The sequence below is a fragment of the Pyxicephalus adspersus genome, chromosome Z (assembly GCF_032062135.1).
Source record: "Pyxicephalus adspersus chromosome Z, UCB_Pads_2.0, whole genome shotgun sequence".
Classification (NCBI taxonomy): domain Eukaryota; kingdom Metazoa; phylum Chordata; class Amphibia; order Anura; family Pyxicephalidae; genus Pyxicephalus; species Pyxicephalus adspersus.
In genome coordinates this window covers 60,606,589-60,619,843 of record NC_092871.1, presented here as the reverse complement: position 1 = coordinate 60,619,843, position 13,255 = coordinate 60,606,589, and the positions used below count along the sequence as shown (strand labels likewise).

The following is a 13,255-nucleotide window of genomic DNA, read 5'->3' as shown; positions in this document are numbered from 1 at the left end:
AGTACCTGGATCACCGTGCCATTTGTTTGACAATAGCAAAAACTAAATTTTGATTCCAATAGACTTTACTGAAATTTTAAAACATTTAACTTCAAGTAGGATTTGTGAATCTGAAACTGAATCCAAGAAAATGTACTCATCCATACTAGTGAGGACAAATACACCCAGGCAAATTCACTCATTTCTGGTACTGGGGCAAAGACATCAAGGAAGACTCACTCACCCCTACTAATGAGGGAAAATACAATCATTTAAACTTTACAGCCAGAGATTCTTATCTTTCCATAGTCTAAAACTAAAGAGAAATATTTAGCAATAGACATTTGCTTAATTTATCTTTGTTTTGTCCATGTAGGACACAGCAACAGGTTAACTTAAATTCCATGTTCCCCCTCTCAAACAAAAATTCCTTTTCGGACACAACCCCTTACTTCCATTCTGTGTTGGGAGTCTCGTACTGTCAATGGACAAGAGGAGACTCCTTAGCCCCCTCCATGCTCTGACCAGAGGGGCATGGAATGTATCCAGGTCTTTACCTCTACTCCAGTGGTAGAAGAGTGCATTGAGGAAGTAAAGGAGGTGAGTAGAAGGGGCAGGGCTGGGTAACATTTCAGTCACACAAGAGGGTCTGATTTATTAAAGCTCTATAGGACTGTAGAAGATAGACTATTACAGGTGAATTTTGGATGAACCAGTGAACATGGACTGAATTGAAAACATATGCTAAAAATTGCAAATGAGTTTAAGCAATTCATTCTAGGTTTGTTAGATCACTCAGATTCACCCATGATGCTCTTATTTTATATCTCCAGTCTTGGAGAGCTTTGATAAATCAGTGAATCTGTTGCTTTACCTTGGGGTTCAGTTTCACATTAAAACTTCTTGCTTCTTAGTGGCTATAAGATTCTAAAAAAAAAATAGACTATGGTGATAAGCTTTTTACTGTGTTTGCCTGAGCACTTTCCCGAAATGGGTATTTCAAAAGAACAAATGCACTGCATTTGTTTTTAGTAAATCAGGGCAATGATTGCCACTGTTTTACCCAAGATACAATCTTCATACTTATCAGGGGATGAGGAATGTGTGTGTGATAAAGGCCAAAAGACATTAGGACAATTACCAATAGAAAAATTAATGTTCCGTCTCAGCAGCTTTGGTACATGAATGCAGCTTTTGTATGGATGGATGCATGGATGCAGCTGTTGCATAGACCATGTGTGCATCATTCTAAACAATGTAGTTGATGTGGATGTAAATACAGAAATTAAACACAATTAAATAAACAGAGGATGAGGCAAAAAAACTTTTCTGTAATTATCAAATGCTATTAGGTTGGTAGGCACATTAGGGTGACACTTGCTACAATTAACCCCCTAACCGCTAAGCCCGTAATTTCTCGCACTAAATATTTTTGCTCTTTTGGATGTGACGCTTTTGGAACAGAAATCTAGAAATCAGTGTAACGCTCAGGTGGTTAAAGGTGTCTAATAAAGAAGGGGCATAATTTGAATAAGGACCCACTCACACCTTCATAGCAATAACACATGGCAAAATGCACATGTTTATATGCATTGTGCCTGCATTGGTGTGGATGCCATGAAAATGTTATGGTCTAGTGCCACCCTTTCTATATTATACAAAATCAATGCAGCCTGCCTTGCATGTTTTTTTTTTCATTATATGCCCCTATCATGTGCAAAATAAAAAAATGTCCTAATTTAAAACAAGTCCTCATTCATCTCTGTATCCACAGTCATTGAGTAGGCATTACATTTGTATAATTCACAACAGTTATTAAAGGCTTAGGTATTTTCTTCCTTTTTGTTGTACCTAAATCCGGTGGGTCTGTCCAGTGCAGTGTTTTTCAACCATAAAATCCTAGCACTTTGTCAGTTGATTTAGCATTTTTTCATTCGTTATTTTAGTGGTACATTGCATATTGCTTGTTTTTAGAAAAAGGAAGTATATTAAGATAGGAAAGAAGTATGATATGACAATAGTTATTCAGACATCATGAAATGGGTGAATTTACGGCTGGCACTAGGACCCAGCTGCCATTTAGTCAGGTTTCCAGTGCTTGCATTTAGCAGCTGCAGACTTACACTCAGTGCTCTGCAGTGGGGAGAGGCCCTTACAGTGAGGGGGAAGACCCTCACATTATATTTATTGTATTGGGAGATCAGACACCTAAATACAAGAGATCTGCATTGTAGAAGCCCCCTGACACAGGAGGAAGAAATAGACAAACCCTTGGAACAGAAAGAGACCACCAATTTTGGATTATACTGCGAGGCCTGTAAAGAACTGAGGACCTCTAAGCCGGACCTTGCAGAAACAGGGATATTGCTTTGAATTGGTTGGAAGGCAATGTGACCGTAGAGGTACAAAGTGATAAATTCTCCAAATGCATTGAAAGGAATGGGAACAGAGAGACCTCCAGAATAAAAAAGAGGGTTTTCCCGGCTGCGAACACATAGATGCCCACCAGAATATCAGCACAAGAGGCTTAATCTGGCAAATGACCATATGAACAAAAAAGGATTACTGTGACTGCAGTCAAAAAAGTCTATTGTGAGATCACAGATTAGGCCTGACAGTGACCCAAATCTACAGTGACTAATATAGGTGACAGCCGTGATCTGTCTATGGCTCCGGTGAGTGCAGGGGGATGGTAAGGCAGCTGCTGATTTTGTTAATGGGAAATACAGCTTATGATCATTATAGAAGAACCATTTGCTCAATAGGGTGGTCACCAAGAATTGTATCATTATTTGTTGTTTATAATGTTCTCTTTTGGTTTTTACGTACAATTAGGTTTTTTTGCTTCTGACTTTCTTCCAGCTGCCAGGCTGGGTTATGGATGAAGGCCTGGCCTGATATCAGCAAGCAAAAAACTATCTCAGGTAGTTCCTGTGACAGGTGTTAACAGGTTTTGAGCAATGACAATCCAGGAAGTCAGCCAGCGATAGTTCCATGTTCTTTTCTTTTTTTTTTTAAAGTGGTGACCATAATTTTTATTATATATATATATTTTCTGTTTTCTTGGTGTAAAATTTGTGGAAGGTCCTGGCAGCACTTGCTAAAAAGATGGTCGTGCATTGATCTGTCAATTTCCTTGAGGCATTTGCCATCATATGCAAATTTTCGGTTGCCCATGCTTGGGCATGTCTGAGAGACTGCTCACCCAGGTCACACACCACTTGGACCTGCCAAAATTTCCCAGCAACATTTTCCGGTATCAAGAAATGCTATGGCACAGAAGTGAACCCCCTTCAGTGCAATTACTGCATTCTTTAATAACCTTTTTGCAAGTTTTAGTTGCTGTGTATAACCCACTTTTAACAATGAAAATGTGTTATGCAACAATCTCAGTTTGCTGAAGTCAGGTCAGTGAATCAGCTACCTGTGGGTTATTGGCAATGATCTTTGTGCTCATTCTGAGCATACCGTGTTTCCCCGAAAGAAGACCTACCCCGAAAGTAAGCCCTAGCATGCTAATCATGCAAGGGTGAAATATAAGCCCTCCCCCGAAAGTAAGCCCTATTGGCTTCTTCTGAGGGTGTGGTCACGTGGTACACGGAGGGATACCAAAAGGAAGGAGGGAGCAGAGAGAGAGAGAGAGCAGGAGATTTCAAAAGCACTGGAGCAAGGGGTGAAGAAATCGCAGGGTTAATTAACCTACAGTACTCTGGTGTGACACTAGCACTAAGGTTGGTGGATTCTCTTTTCAAAAGGTCCTTGCTGGTATTTCATTCATTAGCAGCAATGCATATTTATTAATTGTTTTTTTTTTTTGCTTTTACTCAGATTTAACATGTAACTCTATGCCCCTGATTCATCAATAAAATCCGCGCTCGCTGGAAGCGCGAAAAGGTTTTGGTAAATACAGATTTTTGTACATGAATAAATATAGATTTTTGTGAGAAAAATAAGACATCCCCTGAAAATAAGCCCTAATGAGATTTTCAGAGGTAAAATAAATATAAGACACTGTCTTATTTTCGGGGAAATACGGTAGTAGCTGCCTAGCATTTTCTGACTTCTACTATTGCACATACCTTTCCCAAATCAGTGACTTGAAAAGTACTGAAACCACTGGATTAGCATGACAGCCAGACGACTAATTTTTTATGATGGCTAAATCAACAGTGATCAACACTCTAGGTTCATTTTTGAGGGATCTTTACAGGATAGAAGTGTGACATGGTGCGATTTTTCAGGGCTACCAACGTCATTTCTTATGAAGTTACTGACATTTAACAAGGCTGCAGCCTGTGGAGCATCTGTTTTGTACAATTGTTCCTGGTTGGTTACCAGGAAAAAAGAATGAAAAAGAGAAAGCAGGGTCTTTCTAGGCACAAAATAATGTATTATATGAATAAGTACACTGAACCAATATATAAACAAAAAACATAACAGTTTCAAGAAAATCAATCACAATCCTTTCTTGTGATAACATTACATTGGCCACATTACATTACAATAATGTGTATTTTGGATGCTTCTATATATTAACCCCTCCTTCATTCTGGGGGCGGGGTCCATATCTTCCCGTACATCTCTGTCTTTTTTAGACGGGATGCTTTGGTGCGGCTGGTCTCCTGACCGGCCGCAGCACTAAGCATGAGCGTTGGGGGTCTGGCCCTCCGTACCTGATTCTAGATGACACGGGCTGGCTGGGCAGCGCCGAAGATGCCACCCGCCCGCCCTACATCATCAAAGCGGCCTCTGGGTTATCCCCAGATGCCAGCTGTTTGCACGTGGAGCGTGGGGAGGTCCCAGGGACGCCGTCCTTTAAATGGGGCGGCGTGCCTGGGATCCCCCTGCTCCTATGCACACATCCACAGAGGCCAGGAGGTTTCACACTGCTTGTCCCAAGTTCCTCTATACAGGTCAATCTTAAAAAAATGTTTGGTGGCCATACCAATTATACATTTTAAGTACCTACTAGCAAATTTGTTTATCTGTTTTTAGATTCACTCCCCATCAATACCCCTATTGGGATTTTGACTGGACAAGTTTTAATACTGTCCCTATTACTGGGGATGGCATTACCTTAATTTATACCTAATACAAGACCATGTAAGTTTCTACATATCTTTATTTATTTTTTCTCTTTCCATATAATTATTTATACTTACGATACTCCAAAATACACATTATGAGTATATTGATACTCAATATATCATTATACAAGAAAGTATATATTCACTAAATGGTGTTACAATTAACTTGATAGGTTTCTACCACAGATAATAATCTGGGATATCTGGCAATAGTCTATTTCTTTGTTGATCCAGTTATGTACATAAATAATATTTATATAATTATACATATGATACAATATGATCAAAATTTTCACTAATTTAGACCCTATCACTGCAAGTACCAAAGATTTGCTGATAAATCGATACCCCTGAAGAAGCCTATTGGGGCGAAACGGGTCAGGTACAGCAATCAACACCAACAATATGATTGGAGACTGGAATATTATGTATGGCAAGGAATTTATTTGATTGGTTAGATGTTTGATGTCTAGAAACCTTTTTTGGGTCAAATTGAAAAACACACCAACAAATTCCTTTTTGGACGTGAGTTGAGTTTTTCCAGTATGCACAGAACACCCCTTTGGGGCCAATGTAATGTTATCACAAGAAAGGATTGTGATTGATTTTCTTGAAACTGTTATCTTTTTTGTTTATATGTTGGTTATTTTTCAATGTACTTATTAATATAATACATTATTTTGTGCCTAGAAAGACCCTGCTTTCTCTTTTTCATTCTTTTTTCGTACTCATTAGACAAGGGTTGGCACTTACCTTGATGACTCTTTCTACTGTACACCAACCACCATTGACATTCCTGAATTTTCTAAATACCCAATAAGTTGTAGAGCAAGGATACAGATATGATAGTACCCAGAGTATGCCTTTTAAAAATTAGGTGCTTTTTCAGAAATTTAATGAGCAAACCTTTCTCTATAAAAATGAGGAAGGACTGAAGTTCCCTGGCCATACTGGGCACTTGAGGACATTTTTTTTAGGAAGGGCATGGTTGTCACTTAACTATAACTATCTACTGTTTGATAGGTCAGCCATAATTACCACTTTAACTATAAAAACAACCAAAGAAACTTAACAGCAAAATGTTTAAAAATGATCTTGTTTTCAGGCCATTCATTTCAGCAAAAAGTTTCAGAATAATTTTATACACAGCTCACCTAAACTATATGTAAACCCAGAATAAAAATGAATTCCCTTATTTAATAAATTAAATAAATTAAATGGCAAAATCTTTTTCATGTGCCCCTAGTTTCCCATATACCTTCTAATACCTGGTTATCCTGTCAGTACATCTGCCTTCCTGTAGCTGTTGGACTATGCCAGACACAAAAGCAGCTTCATGCTGGTATATTCAGATGGCATCCATCAGTTTGCTGATTGAAGCTACAGCATGCCTTGCCCATAAATGTAGTGCTGTAGTTTTGCCACTAGGTTCCGTTTTGTTCCGCTTCAAATGGATTGAAGTTTCCTGCTGAAATTCCTGTCATTCAGCAGTCCACCCTTAAGAGACATGTCCTCTTGCACCACTAAATAAAATTAATATATATCATACATAAAAGAACCATATTAGTTTCAGTCTCCTTACAGAAAAAAAGCAGTACTATGAAGTAGTTAGACTGTGCTGCATGCACACTTCCAAAAGGGCACATTCTGAAGAGGGGAAAAGATATAGTAAGGTAAATGTATTTAATTTATTCTCATAAAATGGTATTAATAACCTGGGTACAGGGAAGAAGATAGTTTCACCATCTGCTTTCTCCTCTTGTCAGCATGCATCTTGTAATACATCTTGTAATTGAACAATTTAACAAGTCCTCAAAAAATGTACCATCCTTAAGTACACATTGAGAGACTTTTTGGCTTGCTATGTACATTTCCTTTAGGTTTTGCACTGAAACAAAATCAGTGAAAGTAAGTGAAAATCTCCCCAAAATTAAGGCATTTCCCAGCTTTGGCAGTGGTCACTAGAATCCTTTTTGGCAGCCAAACAGTGCCTTGCAAAAGCATTGGTCTTCAGTGTTTGTCCTGTTTTTTCACATTACAAACTGGATTCAAAATGGTTTTTGAGGCTTTAATAACATTTGATTTACATAGAAATCTACCTTTTCTGCAGTTACAGCCGCATGTCCCTTGGGGTATGTTTATATTATCACATTTAGCCAATGGTATTTTTGCCTATTCCTTATGGAAAAACTACTCTAATTCCTTCATGTTAGGTTGTATTGTGTAAAGAAATCTCCAGGTCATGCCACAGATTTTGAATTGGATTGAGCTCTGGACTTTGAATAGACCATCCCAATGCATTCAAAGATTTACCTTTAAACCACTCCAGTGTAGCCTTTGCAGTATGTTTAGTGTCATTGTTATGTTGGAAAAAAAAACCCTATCGTAGTCTTGCAAACTGAAAATTTTTCCACAAAAATTACCCTGTATTTAATGTCATTCATATTGTAATCATTCTTGACCAGTTTCTCTGTTCCTGTGGATGAGAAACATTCTCATCCGATGATTCTTCCAGCATTATGTTGCAAAGTATGGTTTTCTTGGGGTGATGGGATTGTTGGCTTGGTTACCACACATGGAATTTCCCATGATTGCTAAAAAAATTTAGTATTATCTGAGCAGAGAAACTTTTTTGAAAATGTGTTTGGGCAGACTGCCACATGCTTTTTAGTATTCTCAGAATTTTTTTATTTTGGCCACTCACCCATAAACCCTTCTCTGTGGAGTGTGGGACTTGAGTGGTCCTTTGGACAGATACTTACATCTCTGCTGTGGATCTTTGCAGCGTCTTCATTGTTACCGATGGTGTCTTTGTTGCATTTCTGAATTTTGTTCAGTATGTGAGTTTTCATACACCCATTCTTCACGTTTGTAGAGGTGCCATATTCTTTCCCTGTTGTTATAATGATCTTAATGGTGCTCTTTAGGATATCCAATATTAGGGTTTTTTTTTTTAACTCAATCCTGATTTATACAAGTATACTGCTCCACAGATTTGTGATTTTATGTGACCTTTGAAGGTAATTGGATTTTATTTAAGAGGTTTATATTAAAGGGGACAATTAGAATTGCACTCACAAGTTTTAGGGTTTTTTCAACAATTTACACTATATTGTTTACATATTTTTTTCTATCCATTACATAAAATATAAATGATCCATTTTCATTCCAGGTTGTAATGCAACAAAACAGGACAAACACAGGGGCACTGTACCCTCTAATCCTGTTCCAGTGACAGCCATAATATTTTGGACTCACCTTCTTGTCTGTTGTGAATAGTTCCCAGAAAGTAATGCAAACCTGTGGATGGTCAAAATAGTTCAGCTTCCAGCATTATCAACCCACATGAAGGGGGCCTTTTAATTACCATGTTGGGAGATTTTGTAGCCAGCACTAATAAAATCTGTTGCTGTTACTTGCAGAGTGGGAGTTAGCCTTCAAGAGCTCCAGCATAACTAGCACACTGCCAGTAAACCATACATACTATTGGGATACATTTAAACAGAACCATTAGATTACCCAGAAGCCCACCATGCCTCCCCCTTATCACAATAAAAGCAATACAACCTGACAGTCTATAGCAGGTTGTATTGCAGGAGTTAAACTTTAATGCTAGCCAAGATTAAATACTTGGTTGTAATCTAAATAGTATAACCATGTTGATTTTATGTTTTGAGGACATGCCAAAATGATGATCAATATTCCATGGAGCCGGCTATTTTCTTCTATCAGTGAGGTCCTGCCTAGTTGTCTTAAAATTGAATTTATAAACACAGAATATTTAGGTCCTTAAAATGTTCATCTTCTAATCTGTTAGGATATTTTTTTTAGATGTTATATAAAAATGCAGGAGACTTAAGCTGTAGAACTGATTAAAGAATTGCTTTGGTCATATTGCCTAGAAGTCTGGAATTTTGCTTTTCCATGAGATGCTAAACTGTCTATTGAATTATAGCCTGGAGAGAAGATTTAATATTTACCAGTGTTTGTATGCACCAGAAATACAAGAAAGGAAATGCAAGAATTATGACAAAAGTAACAACACTGCCAATTATTCCCTCACTGCAATCAAACTAAATAGCAAAAAAAATTGAGATTGAGGATCACAGATATAAGTCTCTTGTCCAGACAAGTTTTGCTGCTTTGCTTCCTCAGGGGATTGATTGGGACCAGTAATACTCTCTATAGAACAGAGTGATATATTAAATATACAATATATATGCATACAATCTTGATATGGCACAGTAACACACATGGATAATAATATAGTGATATGATGATAATAATAAAGTGCAGTCAAAGTCAGATGTTAAATACATAGAACAAAATGGGTATAACAAATATTTTATTACATTGATACAAAGCTTATTTTGTGGTGGGAGGGTTGTGGATGGAACAGTATGATAGTGTATGCATATATGGTAGCAGTTGAAGATGAGCGAATCGAAGCTGACAAAGTGGAATTCGATCCAAATTTCAGAAAAAATTTGATTAGCAACAAATCCGAATTTCCTCGCCATTCGTTGAAATGAATCGCAATTTTTTCTAAAATGGTGGCTACACATGTGAGGACATGGGGCAAGGAACTCGGGGAAGGCGGGATGACCCATAATGCCATGCATGCAGCCAATCAGCAGCCAGCCAGCCCTGTGATGTCACACCCCTTTAAATAGCCTCAGCCATCTTGGATTAAGACATTTTACAGCGTTATGAGTGCAGGGAGAGACGTGTGCAGTCGCTAGTAGAAACATCATTGTGCTCAAAAATTTCAAAAAATGATTTATAAGTGCAGGGAAAGGATAGGGAGGAATAATTTCACAGCATCTTAGTGCAGGGAGAGACGTCAGAAGGCGCTAGGGACAGTGCTAGAAAAGCAAATTACAAGTGCAGGGAAAGGATGGGGAGGAATCATTTCACAGCATCTTAGTGCAGGGAGAGATGTCAGAAGGCGCTAGGGACAGTACTAGAAAAGCGATTTACAAATGCAGGGAAAGATTATTTGGGGATCCAAATACCCGTTATACAGCTCTGTCATTCCATCAACGTGTATATTTACCGGGATATATATAAATATAAATATATATATATATATATATATATATATATATATTTATATATAGTGATGTATTTCAGTACAAAAAGAAAAATATATACGCAGTTCCCTTTTGCAGTTATTGGTGCTAAAAGCGTTTATTGGGCTATTTCCGTACAAAAATAAAAATATATTTGTCGCTTTTAGGTATGTCAGACAGAGAAGTGGCAGGCCCTGCACAGAGGAGTGGCAGAGGCCTAAATGTTTCTGGCGCAGGCCGAGGTCACAGCAGAGTAAGGGGATGTGTCAGCAGGAGTCGCAGTGAGAGGCCTGAGCTCCCAGTGTCATCTAGCTGTCATGTCTTGACCAGCAACCCAGCGATTCTAGATTGGTTAACTTGGTCATCCACTTCATCCCAAGTGACATTAGACACCCCCAGCCAATAGTCGTTGGGTTCGTCAGACACAACCCTTAGTTGGCATGGCCTGGGAGCAGACCCTGTGCCCTCACCTGTCCTCAACTTGCCTCTTTCCTTTGCTGTTCCCTCATCCACAGAAGTATTGTATGCTGTGGGCTCAGGTCCACTATACAGCGAGGACGAGCTAGTAGAGGACAGTCAGCAGCTACTGCCCAGCCAAGATCTGGAGGAGACATCCGCCGCTTTCTCCACTAGGCAGGCAAGTAGTGATGGGGGGAGTGGCGTGGGAGGTGGTGTTGCGAGCGGTCAGGCTCCTGACCTAGAGATCGTTGAGGAGGACATCAGTGACGTGCATACACTACTCAATGATGATGAAGCAGATTGCACTTGGGAGCCGGGTGAAGAAGGGGCTTCATCATCATGAGGAGAAGAGGGTGGCAGCTTGCCCGTGAGGCAGTGGCTGAGCCAGCACGGTGGTAGCATGGCTGGTAGTCAGCAGGGTGGCAGCAGTGGGAGGTCGGGAGCCAAACATGCCCGGGGTAGACCACCTGCTTTGCAGCAGCCTACTTGCCCGGGAAGTAGTGGTGCAGGGGTTCATGGAGGCAGCGGCGGTAGCAGTCAGTGCGGAGTGTTGGGGGTAAAATCACCTACTCGGCGGTGTGGCAGTTTTTTGTTAAGCCGCCGGAGGAGAATAACTTGGCCATATGTAAAATTTGTGGGCAGAAGGTGAAGCGTGGCCAGGGTGCCAATGTTGGCACCACGGTCCTGCATCAACATATGCAGCGTCACCATAAAGTGGCCTGGGAGAACTGTGGCTCCGATGTGGTGGTCCAGCCTGCCGCAGCAACCTCTGCATTACCCAATGGCACGCACCTGCTTTCAGGCAGTCAAGGCTCCATGCTGGTCCAGATGCTCCTGTTCCTTCTACTCCTTGTCAGTCATTCCGTCAGCAATCAATCACCGAAGTGATTGCCAAGAGACAACAGTATGCGTGCACTCATCCAACAGTGCAGAAGCTGAATGTGCTCCTGTCCAAGTTGCTGGTGCTGCAGTCCCTCCCTTTCCAAGTGGTGGACTCTGCACCTTTCAGAGAACTGATGGCTTGTGCCGAGTGGAGAGCCCCAAGCCGTCATTTCTTTGCAAAAAAGGCAGTACCAGCCCTACACAAAATATGTAGAACAGAGGGTGGGCCAGTCCTTGAGCCTGTCGGTGCCGACGTGTGGAGCTGTAACTACAGTCAGGGACCATACATGTCCTACGGCCCACTGGGTGAATGTGATTCATGCACAGCCACACCAGCAACATGGCCAGGTGACACCGCTTCTGCCTCCACGTTCTCACGCCGCTGGTCCTGCGACAACGTCCACCTCTGCCTCCTCATCCTCCACCATGTCCTCAGCCTCCACTGCAGGGACAATTCACAGTGCCCCTCCAGCATACCAAATGTGCAGGGCACGGTGGTGTCAAGCTGTACAGCACCTGGTTTGCCTGGGGGAACAGAGTCACACAGGGGAGGAACTGCTCCGTATGATTCATCAAGAGATTGAATCATGGCAATTCTCCACGACAACTTAAAATCGGAACCATGGTGACCGACAACCAGAAGAACATTGTGTCTACGCAGCGTCAAGGAAGTCTGAGCCATGCACCCTGCATGACACACGTGTTCAATTTGGTTGTTTGATGCTGGTAAATCTGGCTAGTCAGGGGACTGGAGACGTGGGGGAGGACGAGGCAGAGGACCCAGACACACCGTGGCAGTATGCAGTAGAGATGGAAGCAGGGAGTCCCTCCGAGTCGCTTGCAGAAATGGCCCGCTGCATGCTCACTTGCTTGTGCAGCGACAGCTGAATTGTCACCATTCGGCAGAGGGATGACTACACCCGCATAGTGAAGTAACTACTAACCAGCAGCTAGACATAGAGCAGAACCTGAACCAGCAGGTGGTGGCATACTTGGAGTGCACCCTGCCAGCTATTATTGAAGATCCGGTGGACTACTGGGCAGCCAAACTAGATTTGTGACCGCAACTGGCCGAGTTTGCCCTGGAAAAGCTGTCCTGCCCGGCCAGTAGTGTGGCATCAGAGCGGGTGTTTAGTGCAGCGGGGGCCATGCTTACCCCAAGAGGAACTCGCCTGTCCACCCAAAATGTGGAGCGACTGACCATGCTGCTGCTGCCATCTCCACACTATGCCATCTTCAGTGTTCTCCCCAGAAATTTTTTTCAGCCGGGTGGTAGGAAGCTGTAGGCGGGTGGTAAAAAAGGGTGTGTGGCAAAACACGGCAAATTTAGTGCACCCAGTTGTTTATGCCATGGGTAGCCAGTAACCTCTTATTGTTTCAGTGTTCTACCTTCTCCCAATTATTTGTTACAATTTTGTAATGCCTGCCCCGTTAGTATATCCAATTTTTCTATTCTATGTATTTTGCCACAACTGTCCTATGCCATGTATTGTGACCCAACTTACTAGTGTTCTAAGTTTTAAGAGTTTATTCCTTTGTAGTGATGTAATAGTATAATGAATGTGGTGTAACAAGTGAGGCTTAGCTCATATTAGCAGCAAAAAACATTTACCGCTTCTGAGTGACTTCTGGCAACTGCTAGGCCCCTAGGATTGGTAACAGGCCGTGAGTGCTAGGCACCAAGGATTGGTAACAGGCGGTAAATGCTAGGCACCTAGGATTGGTAACAGGCCATAAGTGCTGGGCACCTAGGATTGGTAACAGGCCATAAGTGCT

General features: G+C 41.2%; 1 protein-coding gene across 2 annotated transcripts in view; it reads left to right on the top strand.

Annotated features, from left to right (window-relative positions):
- Window positions 1-2,078: 2,078 nt before the first annotated feature.
- ST6GALNAC6 (ST6 N-acetylgalactosaminide alpha-2,6-sialyltransferase 6) overlaps window positions 2,079-13,255 on the top strand; it is a 61,529-nt gene continuing 50,352 nt past the window's right edge. The window contains exon 1 of one of the 2 annotated variants that reach the window (XM_072429668.1): window positions 2,079-2,654. In XM_072429668.1, coding sequence (XP_072285769.1) covers window positions 2,646-2,654 — 9 coding nt within the window. In that variant the 5' untranslated portion in view covers window positions 2,079-2,645. Of the gene's footprint in view, window positions 2,672-13,255 lie in introns of both variants that reach the window. The other variant, XM_072429669.1, reaches the window with a different exon arrangement.